The sequence below is a fragment of the Apostichopus japonicus genome, chromosome 17 (genome assembly GCF_037975245.1).
Source record: "Apostichopus japonicus isolate 1M-3 chromosome 17, ASM3797524v1, whole genome shotgun sequence".
Classification (NCBI taxonomy): Eukaryota; Metazoa; Echinodermata; class Holothuroidea; order Aspidochirotida; family Stichopodidae; genus Apostichopus; species Apostichopus japonicus.
Genome location: NC_092577.1, coordinates 23144709 through 23166532, shown reverse-complemented (window position 1 = coordinate 23166532; position 21824 = coordinate 23144709). Strand labels below are relative to the sequence as shown.

General features: G+C 41.4%; 1 protein-coding gene, 26 non-coding genes and 9 pseudogenes across 27 annotated transcripts; 35 read left to right on the top strand and 1 right to left on the bottom strand.

Annotated features, from left to right (window-relative positions):
- Positions 1–97: 97 nt before the first annotated feature.
- Positions 98–216, top strand: LOC139957654 (5S ribosomal RNA; annotated as a pseudogene).
- A 76-nt stretch (positions 217–292) lies between these two features.
- Positions 293–411, top strand: LOC139957972 (5S ribosomal RNA). Its single transcript, XR_011789631.1, has one exon. It is a non-coding gene; the product is annotated as a 5S ribosomal RNA (ribosomal RNA).
- Positions 412–487: 76 nt separating this feature from the next.
- Positions 488–606, top strand: LOC139957971 (5S ribosomal RNA). The gene has a single exon (XR_011789630.1). It is a non-coding gene; the product is annotated as a 5S ribosomal RNA (ribosomal RNA).
- A 76-nt stretch (positions 607–682) lies between these two features.
- Positions 683–801, top strand: LOC139955518 (5S ribosomal RNA). Its single transcript, XR_011788756.1, has one exon. It is a non-coding gene; the product is annotated as a 5S ribosomal RNA (ribosomal RNA).
- Positions 802–877: 76 nt separating this feature from the next.
- LOC139955853 (5S ribosomal RNA) lies at positions 878–996 on the top strand. Its single transcript, XR_011789078.1, has one exon. It is a non-coding gene; the product is annotated as a 5S ribosomal RNA (ribosomal RNA).
- Positions 997–1072: 76 nt separating this feature from the next.
- LOC139957970 (5S ribosomal RNA) lies at positions 1073–1191 on the top strand. Its single transcript, XR_011789629.1, has one exon. It is a non-coding gene; the product is annotated as a 5S ribosomal RNA (ribosomal RNA).
- A 1188-nt stretch (positions 1192–2379) lies between these two features.
- Positions 2380–2498, top strand: LOC139956109 (5S ribosomal RNA). The gene has a single exon (XR_011789333.1). It is a non-coding gene; the product is annotated as a 5S ribosomal RNA (ribosomal RNA).
- Positions 2499–2574: 76 nt separating this feature from the next.
- On the top strand, positions 2575–2693 carry LOC139957969 (5S ribosomal RNA). The gene has a single exon (XR_011789628.1). It is a non-coding gene; the product is annotated as a 5S ribosomal RNA (ribosomal RNA).
- A 76-nt stretch (positions 2694–2769) lies between these two features.
- Positions 2770–2888, top strand: LOC139956841 (5S ribosomal RNA; annotated as a pseudogene).
- A 76-nt stretch (positions 2889–2964) lies between these two features.
- Positions 2965–3083, top strand: LOC139955851 (5S ribosomal RNA). The gene has a single exon (XR_011789077.1). It is a non-coding gene; the product is annotated as a 5S ribosomal RNA (ribosomal RNA).
- A 264-nt stretch (positions 3084–3347) lies between these two features.
- On the top strand, positions 3348–3466 carry LOC139956135 (5S ribosomal RNA; annotated as a pseudogene).
- Positions 3467–4198: 732 nt separating this feature from the next.
- LOC139985047 (uncharacterized) lies at positions 4199–11109 on the bottom strand. The gene is made up of 7 exons (XM_071999225.1): positions 9757–11109; positions 8843–9051; positions 7725–8043; positions 7357–7500; positions 6949–7113; positions 6029–6314; positions 4199–5771 (listed from the first exon to the last, which is right to left on the bottom strand). Exons 1-7 carry the CDS (start codon positions 10477–10479, stop codon positions 4369–4371), a joined length of 3249 nt encoding a protein of 1082 aa, XP_071855326.1. The 5' UTR covers positions 10480–11109; the 3' UTR covers positions 4199–4368.
- A 3540-nt stretch (positions 11110–14649) lies between these two features.
- On the top strand, positions 14650–14768 carry LOC139957967 (5S ribosomal RNA). The gene has a single exon (XR_011789627.1). It is a non-coding gene; the product is annotated as a 5S ribosomal RNA (ribosomal RNA).
- Positions 14769–15051: 283 nt separating this feature from the next.
- On the top strand, positions 15052–15170 carry LOC139957653 (5S ribosomal RNA; annotated as a pseudogene).
- A 76-nt stretch (positions 15171–15246) lies between these two features.
- On the top strand, positions 15247–15365 carry LOC139957966 (5S ribosomal RNA). Its single transcript, XR_011789626.1, has one exon. It is a non-coding gene; the product is annotated as a 5S ribosomal RNA (ribosomal RNA).
- A 76-nt stretch (positions 15366–15441) lies between these two features.
- Positions 15442–15560, top strand: LOC139957965 (5S ribosomal RNA). Its single transcript, XR_011789625.1, has one exon. It is a non-coding gene; the product is annotated as a 5S ribosomal RNA (ribosomal RNA).
- Positions 15561–15636: 76 nt separating this feature from the next.
- Positions 15637–15755, top strand: LOC139957963 (5S ribosomal RNA). Its single transcript, XR_011789623.1, has one exon. It is a non-coding gene; the product is annotated as a 5S ribosomal RNA (ribosomal RNA).
- Positions 15756–15831: 76 nt separating this feature from the next.
- On the top strand, positions 15832–15950 carry LOC139955778 (5S ribosomal RNA). Its single transcript, XR_011789007.1, has one exon. It is a non-coding gene; the product is annotated as a 5S ribosomal RNA (ribosomal RNA).
- A 76-nt stretch (positions 15951–16026) lies between these two features.
- Positions 16027–16145, top strand: LOC139955577 (5S ribosomal RNA). Its single transcript, XR_011788814.1, has one exon. It is a non-coding gene; the product is annotated as a 5S ribosomal RNA (ribosomal RNA).
- A 76-nt stretch (positions 16146–16221) lies between these two features.
- LOC139955557 (5S ribosomal RNA) lies at positions 16222–16340 on the top strand. The gene has a single exon (XR_011788794.1). It is a non-coding gene; the product is annotated as a 5S ribosomal RNA (ribosomal RNA).
- A 76-nt stretch (positions 16341–16416) lies between these two features.
- On the top strand, positions 16417–16535 carry LOC139956848 (5S ribosomal RNA; annotated as a pseudogene).
- A 76-nt stretch (positions 16536–16611) lies between these two features.
- LOC139957962 (5S ribosomal RNA) lies at positions 16612–16730 on the top strand. Its single transcript, XR_011789622.1, has one exon. It is a non-coding gene; the product is annotated as a 5S ribosomal RNA (ribosomal RNA).
- Positions 16731–16806: 76 nt separating this feature from the next.
- On the top strand, positions 16807–16925 carry LOC139956182 (5S ribosomal RNA). Its single transcript, XR_011789342.1, has one exon. It is a non-coding gene; the product is annotated as a 5S ribosomal RNA (ribosomal RNA).
- A 283-nt stretch (positions 16926–17208) lies between these two features.
- LOC139957652 (5S ribosomal RNA) lies at positions 17209–17327 on the top strand (annotated as a pseudogene).
- A 76-nt stretch (positions 17328–17403) lies between these two features.
- On the top strand, positions 17404–17522 carry LOC139957961 (5S ribosomal RNA). The gene has a single exon (XR_011789621.1). It is a non-coding gene; the product is annotated as a 5S ribosomal RNA (ribosomal RNA).
- Positions 17523–17598: 76 nt separating this feature from the next.
- On the top strand, positions 17599–17717 carry LOC139957960 (5S ribosomal RNA). The gene has a single exon (XR_011789620.1). It is a non-coding gene; the product is annotated as a 5S ribosomal RNA (ribosomal RNA).
- Positions 17718–17793: 76 nt separating this feature from the next.
- Positions 17794–17912, top strand: LOC139955517 (5S ribosomal RNA). The gene has a single exon (XR_011788755.1). It is a non-coding gene; the product is annotated as a 5S ribosomal RNA (ribosomal RNA).
- Positions 17913–17988: 76 nt separating this feature from the next.
- LOC139955776 (5S ribosomal RNA) lies at positions 17989–18107 on the top strand. Its single transcript, XR_011789006.1, has one exon. It is a non-coding gene; the product is annotated as a 5S ribosomal RNA (ribosomal RNA).
- A 264-nt stretch (positions 18108–18371) lies between these two features.
- Positions 18372–18490, top strand: LOC139957030 (5S ribosomal RNA; annotated as a pseudogene).
- A 76-nt stretch (positions 18491–18566) lies between these two features.
- On the top strand, positions 18567–18685 carry LOC139955850 (5S ribosomal RNA). Its single transcript, XR_011789076.1, has one exon. It is a non-coding gene; the product is annotated as a 5S ribosomal RNA (ribosomal RNA).
- Positions 18686–18761: 76 nt separating this feature from the next.
- Positions 18762–18880, top strand: LOC139957959 (5S ribosomal RNA). The gene has a single exon (XR_011789619.1). It is a non-coding gene; the product is annotated as a 5S ribosomal RNA (ribosomal RNA).
- Positions 18881–20069: 1189 nt separating this feature from the next.
- On the top strand, positions 20070–20188 carry LOC139956108 (5S ribosomal RNA). The gene has a single exon (XR_011789332.1). It is a non-coding gene; the product is annotated as a 5S ribosomal RNA (ribosomal RNA).
- Positions 20189–20264: 76 nt separating this feature from the next.
- LOC139957958 (5S ribosomal RNA) lies at positions 20265–20383 on the top strand. The gene has a single exon (XR_011789618.1). It is a non-coding gene; the product is annotated as a 5S ribosomal RNA (ribosomal RNA).
- A 76-nt stretch (positions 20384–20459) lies between these two features.
- On the top strand, positions 20460–20578 carry LOC139956840 (5S ribosomal RNA; annotated as a pseudogene).
- A 76-nt stretch (positions 20579–20654) lies between these two features.
- On the top strand, positions 20655–20773 carry LOC139955849 (5S ribosomal RNA). Its single transcript, XR_011789075.1, has one exon. It is a non-coding gene; the product is annotated as a 5S ribosomal RNA (ribosomal RNA).
- A 264-nt stretch (positions 20774–21037) lies between these two features.
- On the top strand, positions 21038–21156 carry LOC139956134 (5S ribosomal RNA; annotated as a pseudogene).
- The last annotated feature ends 668 nt before the right edge of the window (positions 21157–21824 follow it).

The following is a 21824-nucleotide window of genomic DNA, read 5'->3' as shown; positions in this document are numbered from 1 at the left end:
ACATAATATATATTAAATCCATTCATGTATAATATATATATTAAGTGCACTCATCATAACCTACCAAACAAGTAGCCTACATTTCACCTCCTAGAATGTCTACGGCCACATCACGATGACTATACCGGTTCTCGTCCGATCAGGTAAGTCAAGCAACGTAGAGCGCAGTCAGTACTTGGATGGGTGACCGCCTGGGAATACTGGGTGCCGTAGGCTTTTATTTTCCTAATTGATAACACTATGTTGCCACGACGATGAAAAATTCAAATGGCCTTCATTCACCTGTTGTTATGTCTACGGCCATATCACGTTGACTATACCGGTTCTCGTCCGATCACCGAAGTCAAGCAACGTAGAGCGCAGTCAGTACTTGGATGGGTGACCGCCTGGGAATACTGGGTGCCGTAGGCTTTTATTTTCCTAATTGATAACACTATGTTGCCACGACGATGAAAAATTGAAATGGCCGTCATTGACCTGTTGTTATGTCTACGGCCATATCACGTTGACTATACCGGTTCTCGTCCGATCACCGAAGTCAAGCAACGTAGAGCGCAGTCAGTACTTGGATGGGTGACCGCCTGGGAATACTGGGTGCCGTAGGCTTTTATTTTCCTAATTGATAACACTATGTTGCCACGACGATGAGAAAGTGAAATGGCCTACATTGACCTGTTGTTATATCTACGGCCATATCACGTTGACTATACCGGTTCTCGTCCGATCACCGAAGTCAAGCAACGTAGAGCGCAGTCAGTACTTGGATGGGTGACCGCCTGGGAATACTGGGTGCCGTAGGCTTTTATTTTCACAATTGATAACACTATGTTGCCATGACGATGAGAAATTGAAATGGCCTACATTGACCTGTTGTTATGTCTACGGCCATATCACGTTGACTATACCGGTTCTCGTCCGATCACCGAAGTCAAGCAACGTAGAGCGCAGTCAATACTTGGATGGGTGACCGCCTGGGAATACTGGGTGCCGTAGGCTTTTATTTTCCTAATTGATAACACTATGTTGCCACGACGATGAGAAATTCAAATGGCCTCCATTGACCTCTTGTTATGTCTACGGCCATATCACGTTGACTATACCGGTTCTCGTCCGATCACCGAAGTCAAGCAACGTAGAGCGCAGTCAGTACTTGGATGGGTGACCGCCTGGGAATACTGGGTGCCGTAGGCTTTTATTTTCCTAATTGATAACACTATGTTGCCACGACGATGAGAAATTGAAATGGCCTACATTGTCTTGCCACAAGGAAAGCGATTTGAAAATCGAATATATTAATAAATAACTACTTTGTTTTTATGTATTAGAATTTTCTACATATAGATGTAAAATATAGATTAACATAATATATATATTAAATCCATTCATGTATAATATATATATTAAATCCACTCATCATAACCTACCACACAAGTAGCCTGCATTTCACCTCTTGTAATGTCTACGGCCACATCACGTTGACTATACCGGTTCTCGTCCGATCACCGAAGTCAAGCAACGTAGAGCGCAGTCAGTACTTGGATGGATGACCGCCTGGGAATACTGGAAAGCGATTTGAAAATCAAATATATTAGTAAATAACTCGATTGTTTTTATATATGATCATTTTATACATATATATGTAAAATATAGATTAACATAATATATATTAAATCCATTCATGTATAATATATATATGAAGTGCACTCATCATAACCTACCAATCAAGTAGCCTACATTTCACCTCCTAGAATGTCTACGGCCACATCACGATGACTATACCGGTTCTCAAGAAGAAAATTCGGTTACTCTTTGATGTGTACTATCACAAAAACAATACCTCACGGTTTTTTAATATATTTTCACAGAACGATATTGTGCTCTCTAAGAAAGAATCGAACAGCTATACTTACCATCTGGATAGGGGTTAACTTGTATACAGTACGTGTTGACGTAATCAGGGTCTGGTCTTTTGACTTTGCTTTAGACATTGTTGTCTTTGTATATAATTTCTTGAGTCTGTGGTGTTTAGCAATTTAGTTTTCTCTTAACTTAAACATGAGTAAATGCTAAGGTAATTATTATTTAATGTTCTAGTTAAAACAAACCATACTTAAGTTTTATTTCTGTAAAAAATACCCTTGTAAATAATGTTGTCAATGGGTGAGCCAGTGGGCTCATCTCCCAATAAAAGAGAAAAAAAAAAAAAAAAAACCGGTTCTCGTCCGATCAGGTAAGTCAAGCAACGTAGAGCGCAGTCAGTACTTGGATGGGTGACCGCCTGGGAATACTGGGTGCCGTAGGCTTTTATTTTCCTAATTGATAACACTATGTTGCCACGACGATGAAAAATTGAAATGGCCTTCATTGACCTCTTGTTATGTCTACGGCCATATCACGTTGACTATACCGGTTCTCGTCCGATCACCGAAGTCAAGCAACGTAGAGCGCAGTCAGTACTTGGATGGATGACCGCCTGCGAATACTGGGTGCCGTAGGCTTTTATTTTCACAATTGATAACACTATGTTGCCACGACGATGAAAAATTGAAATGGCCTACATTGACCTCTTGTTATGTCTACGGCCATATCACGTTGACTATACCGGTTCTCGTCCGATCACCGAAGTCAAGCAACGTAGAGCGCAGTCAGTACTTGGATGGGTGACCGCCTGGGAATACTGGGTGCCGTAGGCTTTTATTTTCACAATTGATAACACTATGTTGCCACGACGATGAGAAATTGAAATGGCCTACATTGACCTGTTGTTATGTCTACGGCCATATCACGTTGACTATACCGGTTCTCGTCCGATCACCGAAGTCAAGCAAGGTAGAGCGCAGTCAGTACTTGGATGGGTGACCGCCTGGGAATACTGGGTGTCGTATGCTTTTATTTTCCTAATTGATAACACTATGTTGCCACGACGATGAGAAAGTGAAATGGCCTACATTGACCTATTGTTATGTCTACGGCCATATCACGTTGACTATACCGGTTCTCGTCCGATCACCGAAGTCAAGCAACGTAGAGCGCAGTCAATACTTGGATGGGTGACCGCCTGGGAATACTGGGTGCCGTAGGCTTTTATTTTCCTAATTGATAACACTATGTTGCCACGACGATGAGAAATTGAAATGGCCTACATTGACTTGCCACAAGGAAAGCGATTTGAAAATCGAATATATTAATAAATAACTACTTTGTTTTTATGTATTAGAATTTTCTACATATATATGTAAAATATAGATTAACATAATATATATTAAATCCATTCATGTATAATATATATATTAAATCCACTCATCATAACCTACCACACAAGTAGCCTGCATTTCACCTCTTGTAATGTCTACGGCCACATCACGTTGACTATACCGGTTCTCGTCCGATCACCGAAGTCAAGCAACGTAGAGCGCAGTCAGTACTTGGATGGATGACCGCCTGGGAATACTGGGTGCCGTAGGCTTTTATTTTCACAATTGATAACACTATGTTGCCACGACGATGAGAAATTCAAATGGCCTCCATTGACCTGTTGTTATGTCTACGGCCATATCACGTTGACTATACCGGTTCTCGTCCGATCACCGAAGTCAAGCAAGGTAGAGCGCAGTCAGTACTTGGATGGGTGACCGCCTGGGATTGGCTCACGACCCCCGCAAGTACTAATCCCCTTTACCGATCACAGCGCAGGAATGTGCGAATTTGCAAAAAAATTAGATTCGCAATAGCGCCATCAATCGGAGCGGCGATAAAATAGAGCCCCATTCTCTGTATTTCTGCAGTTTAATTATAATCATGAGATTATTCTTCTCTCTAAAACTTGCTTAAAAATGTTTCAAGAAAGTTGCATTTCCAAGATTCAACTTCAGCTGGTAGACAATTATATTAAATCCTGGAGGTTATAAAGTAACCTTCAATCCTTTAGCTTTGCACACATAGGTGCTCGCTGCCTCCTTTGTTGATGTAGCCAGCATTTATGAAATTTGAATAACATTCATGTGAGGATTTGACCACATTTATGAAATATAAACAAAATCAGACCAACTTTAAAAAGAGGGTCTTTAAGGGATTAGTATTTAAGTAATTAGCAGACAAGACAGACAGATTGAGGGACAGAGAGAATGATATGCTTAGGTATAGTATTATAGTAGCCAATAGCGCTAAAAACGACTCAAGAACATGTTGCTGACTGTTCAAAGTGGCATTTATTGTACCTCTTGGCTAGCTCATAGTATGTACTACATTTACAATTTTTTATACTGTGACAATGGGCAAGTGTTTTTCACTGCAGCCCAGGAACCATAAATGGTTACATGTATGTTGTCTGGTATGCAACTATGGCAAGCACATGAGGAAGAGCCCATTTTATTTGCCTTTTCTCCTCTGCAGTTCTTCGTCTACGACTCTTTTAAAATGTTCAAAGTCATTGAATACGCCTCCAAATCCCGGGGTTGTGGACTTTCTAGTTCTTGGGCAAAATGTGAACATTTTTTGGTTGCTGGCAGCACATTTTTCTTTTGAAGGTGTGTAGCGCTTTTTTAGCCCACCACACTGTGCTATCTTACACGCAGAACATGGCTTTCTTGATTTGTTTGGCATCACTGGTTTTGGAGTATGGGATTGTGATGGTTTCGATTTATATGTAAATGCTACTTGGCTGGTTGAAGGTTGTAGCAGCACAGATGGTGCCTGGGGCTGTGAAGGTACAACCAATAGTATAGGTGCATTGGATGAACCTGATGGCATAACCTGTGCAGAGGTTGGTCGAGGTTGCAGTTGTCGCAAAGTTGAAGGTGACGCGATTGCACCAGTGGATGATGAAGCAACATGTTCGGTTTCCTCAACATCAAAATCCAATCTCCTTTTTTCATGTCGCCTCTTTCCAGTAATGAGGTCAACCGACGGGTACTGAACTTGAGGTCTGTCTAGAGGTGGAAGTGATGAAGGGAGGGAGGGGGCATCAGGCATAGTTTCGTCTGAGAAGACCCGTTTGTGTGGTTTGACTTTTGGCTGGCAAGTGGCCCTCAAGTTTGCACTCTTAGCTTCCTTTGAAAGCATGTTTGTGACAGACTTGGCATTGATGTTGGGCAGAGGTATCTCTACATTTGACAAAAGTGGATCATCCCTTAGCCTATCCACAATTCTTTTGTAATGGCCTAACACCATGCTAGCCGTCTTCGTGGGTGAGGAGTAGTGACTGACAGAAGGTCTGTTCTTTAACATTTTGATTAATATGTACAGGAGACGGGACTCTTCTGTTATTTGAGACGCCTGTGCGTACCTCATCTGCGCAAATTTTGTTTTCTGAGCAGCACTGCTCTGTGGGTTTTCTGGACCTAGACATCTCCCAAACAAGGTGTACCCCCATTTAGACTGGTACCTTTTCACAAACTTTCGAGCCGATTTGTCATGTTCGTGGAGCAAACTAGCAGCTGTTGCAATCTCCCGTCTCAGAGAAGGAGGCACAATGTGTCTGTTACTGTCATCAGCAAGTTGCAGTAGCAGCAGGGCCAGTCGCTCGACTTCCTCAAACCCGGGGAGATGAAGATGGCGGGGAGACATGAGCACATCCTGTAAAGCAGGACTCTCTTCCTCTTCGACTTGCCTTGATGCACTCAGCACAGAATGCTCTATACTCAATGAATCAATAGGATCCCCATGGTCTTCCTCAGAGGCCAGGTCTCCAACCCCTTCATCTTCACACTCTTCTGAGTCACTCTGCTGGTCCTGATGAGGCTCATCAAGCTCCTGAGACGCTTCTTCATCAACTGGAATAAAAAAATATATATATATCATCTTTTTATATGCAAGCACTAATCCTACTAAGCTTTAGCACACATCTCAACAACGCCTGTTACTATCAATTGTCCTACTGAGCTGCCAATCCCCATGACAGTCCCTCTGCAATGAGAGAAATGCTTATTCTCCCACTTCTAACCTTACCTGCTGCCCTTAACGTTTACATGATTTTATACGGTCACCAACTAGTTTGCCACATCCTCATGATATATTGAATTTACTGTACCTTTCTGAATGTAGTAGTCTCTGGATCTGAAATCTGTTGACTGGTAGTAGGCATACTCCACCCCCAGCAGCTCTTCAGGGCCTTCATCATGCCTCCCAGGATTGGGCATGGGTGCAGCGAAGTTTGGTTCAAAGAGGTGCTCCTTCCCGAATAGGAATTCCGACTGCTGGTTTAAGCGCTGGATTTGGCGGGGGTCCAGACATGTTGTCTTACGTCCTTGGCCACCAGCTACCTTCAGTGTCTCCATTCTTGTATTCCATTGAACTGCAAAGGTGATTAGGTACACCTGCAAATAAAAAAAAAAACTACCAATGAATCAAATGAATAAATGAGTGTATTGGGTCATTCAAAGAAGTTGGGTACAAATAGGTGCTTTGACTGACTTTGAACATGATGCTGAATTTCAAATAAAAAAGTAGGTGTAATGAAACACCTGAACCGAATTGTACAGTTGCTTATAATAGCGTTTTCGACTTGAATATATTGCGCACTTATATGCATATGTGTTATAACATGATAACACGTGTTATGCTAGAGGCACATTTTATTGCGGCCTGTGTTAAAAAAATATAAAAATATTTTATATTATATAAAAAAATAAATAACAAATATAAGCTCACACCTTTTCGGCTTGGGTGAATGAAAGCCATGTCACTAGAATGACATGGGCATTAATTTCATTTTTAAACTTACCACACAGTATGGGACTAGTTGATGTGATGGAGGTTCGCTAAAGGTTTGTCAAGTTATGTCACAACAAGTGTTCCAGAACTTTATGTGATTTGGGAAACAAATTGTCAAGTATGTCACACATAATTTTAGCACTGCTGCTGCATAAATAGCTTAATCTAACAAAAGCTAGATTCACATGACTGGCATTGACTGACAGTAATCTAGAATGCTACAAGGTTTTTTCTTACCTGGAAAGGCATAATGCCACACCTCTGTGATGGGACTGCATTCACCATGTGAGCATGTAGGCCCTCCAACGAGTTGCTTCCTCTCCGACACCTGTACTTGTTCAACTGGATGCCATTTAGAGTCACCTCTCTAGTAGTGACGTAGAGTGAAATGTTAGGTGGGTCCTGAAAATAAAAAGAATGAATGAATTCACTAATAAATGATTTCTTATTATTTGTGATATTTAAATATTTTTGATCAGATTAGCTCAGTCAGTAGAATTCCCCTCCCCTCCTTCACGAGGGAGGGGCATGTTGATCAATCATAACAGATTGATCTCTGGCAACCTTTGGTCTCTCCTTTTGGTGCAACTTTCTTGCATCACCAACAACTGATGACTGTTTTGTACCTATAAACAATGAGCTCACCTGCATACAACTAAGATGTTTACTGGCCGTCGCCCATTGAGCATCAACTGCTTCTGTGGACTTGAACAGAGGTATGCCATCAATATCCAGGCCAGCTGGTCCCTTGAACTCCTGCAAAATGGCCTCTATGGCACACGCACTCTCCTGCAAAATAATAAATGTTCAAATTAAAAAAAAGAGCCTTAAAGATAATTCAGATCAAGACTCACTGGTCTAATTCTAATGACAATGTAAACAAAAGAAACGATTGCCACTTTAGATTTATGATGTCATTTACGATGTCAGTATCAATTGCATATCAGGTGACACTGCCCTCCTTCAGCTTTGTTATGGACACTGTTTATCCATGCACAATAAAAGCAGCTTACCTCTACCCCTCGGGTTATGCGTCGAACATACGACTTCAGCTGGTGTGGCTTCACAAAAGGCAGCATCTGTTCATCTGAGTACTGGGAATAAATCTCATTGCCATTACGAATTGCTCGGACCAGCAGCAGCATGTCCTCTTTATTGTAGGCTAGGATGGCCCCGGCGAGTGCAGACATAAACATACCATACTTGGAGTGTGTTTGTTTAATCACTACTGTGTCCCATCGATGGAGCCAGTGTCTGATATCTAGGCGCACCACCATTCCCTCGTCTGTCCAGTCTTGAAATAAGGATTCCAGCCACGAAGTCCCACCATCTCTAGAACAGAAAAAAAAATTACAGATCATTCAGAACATTTCTTTATCCAGGGCAATTTCATTTCTGTACATATATTAATTCTTTAATTTAATTAACCAACATTTTATCTTATTCTAAAATGTCTTTGTGGACTGACATACAACCTGAATAAAATATATCAGGACGATGTAGAATGCCATGAGTGTAATAACTGAATTTCCAGTCTGCGGGGACACTGTAGACTGGGTTGCATTAGCTTTTAGGGTGGTTTGAGTTGTAATAAAATTTCGAAATGACAGCTTAAATTACAGAAATTATGAATCATTAACATCTGCCTGCATTATCAAGAAATTTAGCGATTTCTGTCGGTCAATATTGTGAACTTATCGTGATCACAGATGTGTTCATCAGCGACACTACTCTGCAATGCATGTACTTGAGATACGATACCCATGTTTGTTTATTGACAAAGCACATGCCGACAAGATGTAATTTGTCACCTCTAATGACAACCCAAAATAGCTCCTGGTGAAACATACCCAAATGCAACAGCTGATATAGCAGCAGATGACCCATCACCACACACCAATGTTACAGAGCACCTATTTGAGATACGATGACCAGGCATGTTGTACGGCACATGTCAAGACGGGAACATCTCTCCCCTTTAGTCACCACTTACGACAACCCCATATAGCACCCAGTGTGACATCCAATGCAACAGCTGGTATGGCAGTAGCCAAACATGCCTAATGACACAGTATGTGTGAATGGGTGCATCACAGTCAGGAGTTTCATTCCACGAAGGCATTTTACCCACCTACAGCAGTTGTTGTCTGCGTAAAGAATCTTCGGGGCAGGAGCATTAGCCCGCTTGAAACGTGCCACCAGTCCACTTGCCATTCTTTCGTAGCTTCCTTCTGATTCAGATGCAACCACTACCGTCGTCAAGAACTGACCCCACTCATTCAGAACGCTTGTCACATACTGCATGGTACCCTGGCCATCACCGTGTATTTTCTTTAGGATCTGTAAAAAATAACATTAACAGAGTTAATATTTCAAGCAATGTGGGAGATGTTGAATGGGGAAGGGTGAGACCCCCCCCCCCCCCAACTGCTATTGGAAATGAACCATCAATATCCTCCTGACATGAAGGAGAGAAGAGAAAAATTAAAAGCTAAAGGAAGAGAGATAAGAGAATTAAATCCAGTTTGATGATATGTAATTTCTGAAGATCGTTTAAAGGGGAGGCAAGGACAGTTGAAGAAGGCCTGTTTGTTCCAGATTCATGCTGTGTGAGGAAACAATGAGTTAGCAGACGAGTCACTATATAACTATATAAATATATAACTCCTTGCAGGCGAGTTTCAGTCCAGCATGGCCTTTTAATGCAATTCTTACATAAAACTGTTGCTTTCTTTATCTGTACCAGTGCCGGATTGGTGTCACCATTGCAAATTAGCACAAATTCAGTTATATGGTCAGACATCACAGAAAGCACTTGTGCAGCACACATGGATGGGACTAAGGAATAGCTACATTTAAGCATATAAACACTGAATGGAGTTTTGTGGCTTAGCAGCTTATGCATATATGTGATCATTATACTCCATCGGTATGAACCGTTTACCTTGTCCACAAAAGAAGATAAGCATAGCTGGAACCAACACACTACCATAATGGAATTTTTTGTTGACAAACCGTTAAGCACATACTTTAAAAAGAAGTTACCTGTTTAGTCCCATCAATGCACAGGATTTCTCCAGTGACACTGAGAATGGAGGCTCTGTAGTCCGGCATCCTCTCCATCTCCATGACCAAATGGGCCCGGCGCAGCACTCTGGGAGAGGGTACGGGAGTCTGAGGGAGTGGTGGAGTGTAGCTGCCTGGAGGTTTCAAATAGGACAAGATCCCTTGCTGAGAGGCAGTGCTGGCTGTATGAGCCTGGTACAAGAGAGTCTGGTACAGGTCCCTCCTTCCAGCATACCACTCATCATGGCCCTGTTGTATCAGCCTGTGGACCTTGGCCATGGACACAGCATTGAGTCTGTCACTGAGAAGGGTAACTACACTCTTATCAATTGCCCTCTTTCCACAAATAACTGCAGGGAACATGCTTCGAACAGCCGGTGCAAGGGACAGTAAGATATGTGGACTGTATGCATGCCACCTGTACTGCTGCTGTTGTGTTGTCTCCTCTTCATCAGTGTCAGGGTCCACATTCTCTCCAATTGCCTTACGCTGCTTCATGCAATGGATACACTGCAATCGCTCTGTCAGTAAAGTGTAATGGTAACTGAGGCCACATACTTGCCTGGCGTAGTTACCAAAACCGCTTTTTGCCAAGTAGCTACCAGGTGGAGCAGGGCAGTTGGGGTTTGGACACCTTATTTTCACTTCCAAGACACCAACAGGCCTCCAGAAGATAACAGGTGTTGTGAAGAAGGACAGCATGTTTGGTAGTAATCCCTTGATTGATGTAGGGACAGGCGGGGGGTTGAACTGTATTTTGTCCTTGAACACCTTGCGCTGCACCAACACACCCTTGGCATTCTGATATGGCTTTGCGGGCTGAAAAATTCCAAACTGATCATCACCTTTGATCCATTTGATGTTTGGAGCGCAGATGCCCTGCACATGTTGGGGGGGATCATCCCAGAACGTCTGCCAGCCCTCCAGAAGAATAGCTTCTCCTGGCGAGGAAGATGTTTGAGCAGCGGATGAAGATGCAGAGTCGTCTGAGCTCCTTGTGGCCGCAGCTGATGGTGTAACAAGTTTCCCAACTGTGGTTATCTCTGTTGATACAGCAACCTCTGACTGTTGGAGAACATTCTCTGAAAAGACAATAATAAGACAAGTGTTTTATGTATTTGAATGAAATGTGTGTAATTAATAGCGGACTCTGTGTTCAGTAGGTTACACATATTACCTCCCCGACAGACAATTGTGTAACATTGTGTGGGATAGAGGTGGAGTGTAAGGCATTATCAGCTTCTGATTGGTAAATTTATCCACATTTGAGCTAGCGTTCCAGGAAAAAAGGCTGTGTCCTCTCAAGTTACACCTGGTCAATGGCAAATCAAGTCAGGCCTCTGACTAATTAAACCTAATGTCCTAACAGGAGTGATAATTTAAGAGTTGTATAAATAAATAAAAAATAATAAATAAAAATATATAAAAATTATGATAAATAAATAAATAAATAATAAATAAAATATAAAATAAAATAAAAAATAAAATAAAATAAAAAAATAATAAATAAATACATAAATAAATAAATAAATAAATAAATAAATAAATAAATAAATAAATAAATAAATAAAATAAACAAAATAAAATTATCATACCTGCAGCAGCCAGCAGATCAGCATCTTCCAGATAGTCTTGTGCAAACGGATCAGATTCTGCACTGGCCTGAGCCTTCTCTCTTTCCTGCTTCTGCAATCAAAGAATGAAAGAGGCATAGGCCATTAGATCTGATTGGCTTATCAGAATATGCCCAGAATATACCCTGCCTGTGGTAGGAGGCAACTAATGGGGGTACTTGAACAATATTAGAAAGACAATTTGAACGACAATTTATAACACACATGCTGATGTGTCGTTAAACAGGTCTACATTCTACACGGTACTTACTTCCAGTGCAGCCACTACCAATTTATTTGTGCATATTAGTGTAAGGCAGGCGAGTCTGTTGGGGGTTGGACCGTTGGGAGTATTTTATTCTGGAGGGGTGGTTCGCAGGTATGTCTGGGGGCACTCGGACAATGCCACCTGCGATGATTCCTAGGAAATATCCTCAAGGGAAACTTAAGGGGCAATTGATTTTCTGTCAACAATGGTATCAACAGTTTAAGTTATCTCTAAACTACACAGAAAATGAAATCAACTGTCATGAAAGGAAAAGAAGAGAGCAAAATGATAATAACAGGTTACCAGAGAATAAATTTCATCACATGACATTGCAAAATGCTACTTAAATTTGCTACATTGCTTAGACTGCTACATTTTTTGTGTAGTGCTAGCAGTCAAATATAAGAACTTGAACATCATACATTGTACACAATATTTTGTTTACTCCTTATTCCTTTACCTTCAAGCGTCTGTCAATCAGCACCATAACCTCCGGAAACTGTTCAGCCAGGTCCCATAGTCTTTCTTTCTGCCACTTGAGCAATGGGATGGTTTCCCCAGTTCGCTTGAATTCTGACAGAATGAACACAACCCATCCAACGTCATTTTCCAGAAGCCATTTGAAGGTTTGGCCGGCATACTTTCCAAAGTTGATGACAATGTTACATGTCCATAGAGTCCCTCCTGTTTTTTTGGCTGCAGCCTCAGCAGTGCCTGGATTCAGCCAGACATCATCAACTGGTTCACTTTGGCGCTTTGCTACCTGAGAAGCGTGTTCAGTGCACTTGAGTTTTGCTTCACCGCGTGAGAACAAGCGAATCACAGGATACTGGTGCTGTTGCTTATGTTTTGTTAGTGACTGTTTCAATGCAAATGTTTTGTTACAGACTTGGCATTCAAAACTGTGTGTTTGGTGACTCTTCATATGCCGTGTCAAATTGGATTTCACGTTGAATGTCTGACGGCACACCTGGCATCTGTGACCCAGCTCCATGTTCACCTGAAAAAAACACACAATTAAAACACTCTATTAAAGCAATTAGCTGCAGTAGTGGGTATTGGTTTTCAATAATGGGTAATCTACACAGGTCTGGAAACTAAGTGGAAAGTTGAGTTAATGTTCACCTTTTAAAACAAATACAAATGAGTGATACCTATGCAAACTTCCATTTTTTGGCAATAATTTGACCCCTAGGACTAAAGTCAATGGTACAAGTATAGCGCCCTGCCTTTGTACAGTATCTGAATAACTGAGTCAGTGTTAATGTAATGGTTTTGGTTTAAACTTGAAACCTACTTAGCCTTCTTTGTTCTAGCATGTAGCCACTCTTGCATTTTCAAAAAATAACTATGGAGGCTAGGCTGTGTCTGACAACAACCAAGGCTGGCCTTAAAGCCTAGATGGGGATATACAGTATGACCCTCAAAATTGTTGCTTATATGACTTTCATTAATATTGTGACAAAATTCCCTGTCATGTAGGCTGTAGCACTGTCAGTACTTCCACATGGATGTAATTGTCACTTATTGTCAGTTATTTTTCACCGGCATGGGGAAGTTGTGGTAAAATAAAAAGGTTATATATTTGAACATAATTGATTATGAATTTAGGTTAATATTAAAGATGAGAACATTTAAACTAGAATTCATGACATGTACTTGATTTGCAATTTTGCACATATTCATGCACAAGGCAAAATATGATGCAAAAAATGCAGAGTGCCAAATCAGGAACGTTGCCGAGTGAGGGTTTTTGCATAACCGGTACTTATGGAATAGCCGGCCTAAAACTTGTAGTAGTCTGAGGCTATGTAAATAGATGCGAAAAATATACATATGATTTATGTTACATGGAATTCTGTTTCAGTTATGGCGACTGGAGGTTCAATTCAATGGCAGAAACTGCAACAAGTGTCTTGACTGTCGCTTTTAATTGTTACTACAATACTGTACTTTTTACGCAGCTTGAGAGTGACGCTCTGTCTGCCGCATTGTAAGCTGCTACTCTTGTGATAATAAATGCTGCCATTGATATTTTGGGTCATGTAACAATTTTGAAGAAAACATTCCATGGAATTTTCCTCTAAGTTTTCATCACCATATGATCAACGGCATCCAATCCCTCCTGGGAGAGGTACCCCTAACCTGTTTTCTGAACCCTTACCTTGATTTTAAACACATTTAAATCTTTTACAGACTTAGATAGACCTAACCGTACTGTTGTCACTAGCCTACTCAGTCAGAAGTGTGTTCCTTAGGCTAGGGGGCTAGATTGGCAAAAAGCTAATTTAAAAACATTTAATGCATGAATTTTCAGTAATTTAGGTCAATAAATTCAAACATAAGAACATTTGAATTAGAATTCCAAGAACCGATTTGCAATTTTACCTGCGCAAGGCGAAATTTTAGGCAAAAAAGCGGAGTCGTTCGATGGTTCTTCGCGTAACTGGTACTTATGCCTATAGTTAAGGCCTAAGACTTGTCGGCTAGAATGAAGCTAAGTTAGGTCTAAACGCGCGATAAGAATACTTACGATTTATGTTACATGGATTTCTGATTAACTTTCAGCTTTGGCGAGGTTCGATTCAACGATAAAATCTGCGACAGGTGTCTATTTCTTGCTTTATGATAAAATTGTGCTTTATATGTGACTTGCACGCAGTGGGTTGGTCGTTCGCAAAAAAGTTTTAAGTAGACCAGCAGATGACGTAATTTACGTAGTTTAAATGGTGCTCAACCATTGGTCTGTTGAACGCTCAACGGCGCTCAACCATTAGTCTGTTGAGCACTGTCAACGAGAAAGTTGAGCAGTGATTGGTCTGTTCAGCGCTCAACGTCGCTCAACCATTGGTCTGTTGAGCACCAGATAAGTACTTGGAAGGGTATTTGCTTGGGAATACTGGGTGCCGTAGGCTTTTATTTTCCTAATTGATAACACTATGTTGCCACGACGATGAAAAATTGAAATGGCCTACATTGACCTCTTGTTATGTCTACGGCCATATCACGTTGACTATACCGGTTCTCGTCCGATCACCGAAGTCAAGCAACGTAGAGCGCAGTCAGTACTTGGATGGGTGACCGCCTGGGAATACTGGGTGCCGTAGGCTTTTATTTTCACAATTGATAACACTATGTTGCCACGACGATGAGAAATTGAAATGGCCTACATTGTCTTGCCACAAGGAAAGTGTCTTGACAGAAGGAAAGCGATTTGAAAATCAAATATATTAGTAAATAACTCGATTGTTTTTATATATGATCATTTTATACATATATATGTAAAATATAGATTAACATAATATATATTAAATCCATTCATGTATAATATATATATTAAGTGCACTCATCATAACCTACCAAACAAGTAGCCTACATTTCACCTCCTAGAATGTCTACGGCCACATCACGATGACTATACCGGTTCTCGTCCGATCAGGTAAGTCAAGCAACGTAGAGCGCAGTCAGTACTTGGATGGGTGACCGCCTGGGAATACTGGGTGCCGTAGGCTTTTATTTTCCTAATTGATAACACTATGTTGCCACGACGATGAAAAATTGAAATGGCCTACATTGACCTCTTGTTATGTCTACGGCCATATCACGTTGACTATACCGGTTCTCGTCCGATCACCGAAGTCAAGCAACGTAGAGCGCAGTCAGTACTTGGATGGGTGACCGCCTGGGAATACTGGGTGCCGTAGGCTTTTATTTTCACAATTGATAACACTATGTTGCCACGACGATGAAAAATTGAAATGGCCTTCATTGAACTTTTGTTATGTCTACGGCCATATCACGTTGACTATACCGGTTCTCGTCCGATCACCGAAGTCAAGCAACGTAGAGCGCAGTCAGTACTTGGATGGGTGACCGCCTGGGAATACTGGGTGCCGTAGGCTTTTATTTTCCTAATTGATAACACTATGTTGCCACGACGATGAAAAATTCAAAGGGCCTTCATTGACCTCTTGTTATGTCTACGGCCATATCACGTTGACTATACCGGTTCTCGTCCGATCACCGAAGTCAAGCAACGTAGAGCGCAGTCAGTACTTGGATGGGTGACCGCCTGGGAATACTGGGTGCCGTAGGCTTTTATTTTCCTAATTGACAACACTATGTTGCCACGACGATGAGAAATTGAAATGGCCTACATTGACCTCTTGTTATGTCTACGGCCATATCACGTTGACTATACCGGTTCTCGTCCGATCACCGAAGTCAAGCAACGTAGAGCGCAGTCAGTACTTGGATGGGTGACCGCCTGGAAATACTGGGTGCCGTAGGCTTTTATTTTCCTAATTGACAACACTATGTTGCCACGACGATGAGAAATTGAAATGGCCTCCATTGACCTCTTGTTATGTCTACGGCCATATCACGTTGACTATACCGGTTCTCGTCCGATCACCGAAGTCAAGCAACGTAGAGCGCAGTCCGTACTTGGATGGGTGACCGCCTGGGAATACTGGGTGCCGTAGGCTTTTATTTTCACAATTGATAACACTATGTTGCCACGACGATGAGAAATTGAAATGGCCTACATTGACCTGTTGTTATGTCTACGGCCATATCACGTTGACTATACCGGTTCTCGTCCGATCACCGAAGTCAAGCAACGTAGAGCGCAGTCAGTACTTGGATGGATGACCGCCTGGGAATACTGGGTGCCGTAGGCTTTTATTTTCACAATTGATAACACTATGTTGCCACGACGATGAGAAAATCAAATGGCCTCCATTGACCTGTTGTTATGTCTACGGCCATATCACGTTGACTATACCGGTTCTCGTCCGATCACCGAAGTCAAGCAAGGTAGAGCGCAGTCAGTACTTGGATGGGTGACCGCCTGGGATTACTGGGTGCCGTAGGCTTTTATTTTCCTAATTGATAACACTATGTTGCCACGACGATGAAAAATTGAAATGGCCTACATTGACCTCTTGTTATGTCTACGGCCATATCACGTTGACTATACCGGTTCTCGTCCGATCACCGAAGTCAAGCAACGTAGAGCGCAGTCAGTACTTGGATGGGTGACCGCCTGGGAATACTGGGTGCCGTAGGCTTTTATTTTCCTAATTGATAACACTATGTTGCCACGACGATGAAAAATTGAAATGGCCTTCATTGACCTGTTGTTATGTCTACGGCCATATCACGTTGACTATACCGGTTCTCGTCCGATCACCGAAGTTAAGCAACGTAGAGCGCAGTCAGTACTTGGATGGGTAACCGCCTGGGAATACTGGGTGCCGTAGGCTTTTATTTTCACAATTGATAACACTATGTTGCCACGACGATGAGAAATTGAAATGGCCTACATTGTCTTGCCACAAGGAAAGTGTCTTGACAGAAGGAAAGCGATTTGAAAATCAAATATATTAGTAAATAACTCGATTGTTTTTATATATGATCATTTTATACATATATATGTAAAATATAGATTAACATAATATATATTAAATCCATTCATGTATAATATATATATTAAGTGCACTCATCATAACCTACCAAACAAGTAGCCTACATTTCACCTCCTAGAATGTCTACGGCCACATCACGATGACTATACCGGTTCTCGTCCGATCAGGTAAGTCAAGCAACGTAGAGCGCAGTCAGTACTTGGATGGGTGACCGCCTGGGAATACTGGGTGCCGTAGGCTTTTATTTTCCTAATTGATAACACTATGTTGCCACGACGATGAAAAATTGAAATGGCCTTCATTGACCTGTTGTTATGTCTACGGCCATATCACGTTGACTATACCGGTTCTCGTCCGATCACCGAAGTCAAGCAACGTAGAGCGCAGTCAGTACTTGGATGGGTGACCGCCTGGGAATACTGGGTGCCGTAGGCTTTTATTTTCCTAATTGATAACACTATGTTGCCACGACGATGAAAAATTGAAATGGCCGTCATTGACCTGTTGTTATGTCTACGGCCATATCACGTTGACTATACCGGTTCTCGTCCGATCACCGAAGTCAAGCAACGTAGAGCGCAGTCAGTACTTGGATGGGTGACCGCCTGGGAATACTGGGTGCCGTAGGCTTTTATTTTCCTAATTGATAACACTATGTTGCCACGACGATGAGAAAGTGAAATGGCCTACATTGACCTGTTGTTATATCTACGGCCATATCACGTTGACTATACCGGTTCTCGTCCGATCACCGAAGTCAAGCAACGTAGAGCGCAGTCAGTACTTGGATGGGTGACCGCCTGGGAATACTGGGTGCCGTAGGCTTTTATTTTCACAATTGATAACACTATGTTGCCATGACGATGAGAAATTGAAATGGCCTACATTGACCTGTTGTTATGTCTACGGCCATATCACGTTGACTATACCGGTTCTCGTCCGATCACCGAAGTCAAGCAACGTAGAGCGCAGTCAGTACTTGGATGGGTGACCGCCTGGAAATACTGGGTGCCGTAGGCTTTTATTTTCCTAATTGATAACACTATGTTGCCACGACGATGAGAAATTGAAATGGCCTACATTGTCTTGCCACAAGGAAAGCGATTTGAAAATCGAATATATTAATAAATAACTACTTTGTTTTTATGTATTAGAATTTTCTACATATATATGTAAAATATAGATTAACATAATATATATTAAATCCATTCATGTATAATATATATATTAAATCCACTCATCATAACCTACCACACAAGTAGCCTGCATTTCACCTCTTGTAATGTCTACGGCCACATCACGTTGACTATACCGGTTCTCGTCCGATCACCGAAGTCAAGCAACGTAGACCGCAGTCAGTACTTGGATGGATGACCGCCTGGGAATACTGGGTGCCGTAGGCTTTTATTTTCACAATTGATAACACTATGTTGCCACGACGATGAGAAATTAAAATGGCCTCCATTGACCTCTTGTTATGTCTACGGCCATATCACGTTGACTATACCGGTTCTCGTCCGATCACCGAAGTCAAGCAACGTAGAGCGCAGTCAATACTTGGATGGGTGACCGCCTGGGAATACTGGGTGCCGTAGGCTTTTATTTTCCTAATTGATAACACTATGTTGCCACGACGATGAGAAATTCAAATGGCCTCCATTGACCTCTTGTTATGTCTACGGCCATATCACGTTGACTATACCGGTTCTCGTCCGATCACCGAAGTCAAGCAACGTAGAGCGCAGTCAGTACTTGGATGGGTGACCGCCTGGGAATACTGGGTGCCGTAGGCTTTTATTTTCCTAATTGATAACACTATGTTGCCACGACGATGAGAAATTGAAATGGCCTACATTGTCTTGCCACAAGGAAAGCGATTTGAAAATCGAATATATTAATAAATAACTACTTTGTTTTTATGTATTAGAATTTTCTACATATAGATGTAAAATATAGATTAACATAATATATATATTAAATCCATTCATGTATAATATATATATTAAATCCACTCATCATAACCTACCACACAAGTAGCCTGCATTTCACCTCTTGTAATGTCTACGGCCACATCACGTTGACTATACCGGTTCTCGTCCGATCACCGAAGTCAAGCAACGTAGAGCGCAGTCAGTACTTGGATGGATGACCGCCTGGGAATACTGGAAAGCGATTTGAAAATCAAATATATTAGTAAATAACTCGATTGTTTTTATATATGATCATTTTATACATATATATGTAAAATATAGATTAACATAATATATATTAAATCCATTCATGTATAATATATATATGAAGTGCACTCATCATAACCTACCAATCAAGTAGCCTACATTTCACCTCCTAGAATGTCTACGGCCACATCACGATGACTATACCGGTTCTCAAGAAGAAAATTCGGTTACTCTTTGATGTGTACTATCACAAAAACAATACCTCACGGTTTTTTAATATATTTTCACAGAACGATATTGTGCTCTCTAAGAAAGAATCGAACAGCTATACTTACCATCTGGATAGGGGTTAACTTGTATACAGTACGTGTTGACGTAATCAGGGTCTGGTCTTTTGACTTTGCTTTAGACATTGTTGTCTTTGTATATAATTTCTTGAGTCTGTGGTGTTTAGCAATTTAGTTTTCTCTTAACTTAAACATGAGTAAATGCTAAGGTAATTATTATTTAATGTTCTAGTTAAAACAAACCATACTTAAGTTTTATTTCTGTAAAAAATACCCTTGTAAATAATGTTGTCAATGGGTGAGCCAGTGGGCTCATCTCCCAATAAAAGAGAAAAAAAAAAAAAAAAAAACCGGTTCTCGTCCGATCAGGTAAGTCAAGCAACGTAGAGCGCAGTCAGTACTTGGATGGGTGACCGCCTGGGAATACTGGGTGCCGTAGGCTTTTATTTTCCTAATTGATAACACTATGTTGCCACGACGATGAAAAATTGAAATGGCCTTCATTGACCTCTTGTTATGTCTACGGCCATATCACGTTGACTATACCGGTTCTCGTCCGATCACCGAAGTCAAGCAACGTAGAGCGCAGTCAGTACTTGGATGGATGACCGCCTGCGAATACTGGGTGCCGTAGGCTTTTATTTTCACAATTGATAACACTATGTTGCCACGACGATGAAAAATTGAAATGGCCTACATTGACCTCTTGTTATGTCTACGGCCATATCACGTTGACTATACCGGTTCTCGTCCGATCACCGAAGTCAAGCAACGTAGAGCGCAGTCAGTACTTGGATGGGTGACCGCCTGGGAATACTGGGTGCCGTAGGCTTTTATTTTCACAATTGATAACACTATGTTGCCACGACGATGAGAAATTGAAATGGCCTACATTGACCTGTTGTTATGTCTACGGCCATATCACGTTGACTATACCGGTTCTCGTCCGATCACCGAAGTCAAGCAAGGTAGAGCGCAGTCAGTACTTGGATGGGTGACCGCCTGGGAATACTGGGTGTCGTATGCTTTTATTTTCCTAATTGATAACACTATGTTGCCACGACGATGAGAAAGTGAAATGGCCTACATTGACCTATTGTTATGTCTACGGCCATATCACGTTGACTATACCGGTTCTCGTCCGATCACCGAAGTCAAGCAACGTAGAGCGCAGTCAATACTTGGATGGGTGACCGCCTGGGAATACTGGGTGCCGTAGGCTTTTATTTTCCTAATTGATAACACTATGTTGCCACGACGATGAGAAATTGAAATGGCCTACATTGACTTGCCACAAGGAAAGCGATTTGAAAATCGAATATATTAATAAATAACTACTTTGTTTTTATGTATTAGAATTTTCTACATATATATGTAAAATATAGATTAACATAATATATATTAAATCCATTCATGTATAATATATATATTAAATCCACTCATCATAACCTACCACACAAGTAGCCTGCATTTCACCTCTTGTAATGTCTACGGCCACATCACGTTGACTATACCGGTTCTCGTCCGATCACCGAAGTCAAGCAACGTAGAGCGCAGTCAGTACTTGGATGGATGACCGCCTGGGAATACTGGGTGCCGTAGGCTTTTATTTTCACAATTGATAACACTATGTTGCCACGACGATGAGAAATTCAAATGGCCTCCATTGACCTGTTGTTATGTCTACGGCCATATCACGTTGACTATACCGGTTCTCGTCCGATCACCGAAGTCAAGCAAGGTAGAGCGCAGTCAGTACTTGGATGGGTGACCGCCTGGGATTGGCTCACGACCCCCGCAAGTACTAATCCCCTTTACCGATCACAGCGCAGGAATGTGCGAATTTGCAAAAAAATTAGATTCGCAATAGCGCCATCAATCGGAGCGGCGATAAAATAGAGCCCCATTCTCTGTATTTCTGCAGTTTAATTATAATCATGAGATTATTCTTCTCTCTAAAACTTGCTTAAAAATGTTTCAAGAAAGTTGCATTTCCAAGATTCAACTTCAGCTGGTAGACAATTATATTAAATCCTGGAGGTTATAAAGTAACCTTCAATCCTTTAGCTTTGCACACATAGGTGCTCGCTGCCTCCTTTGTTGATGTAGCCAGCATTTATGAAATTTGAATAACATTCATGTGAGGATTTGACCACATTTATGAAATATAAACAAAATCAGACCAACTTTAAAAAGAGGGTCTTTAAGGGATTAGTATTTAAGTAATTAGCAGACAAGACAGACAGATTGAGGGACAGAGAGAATGATATGCT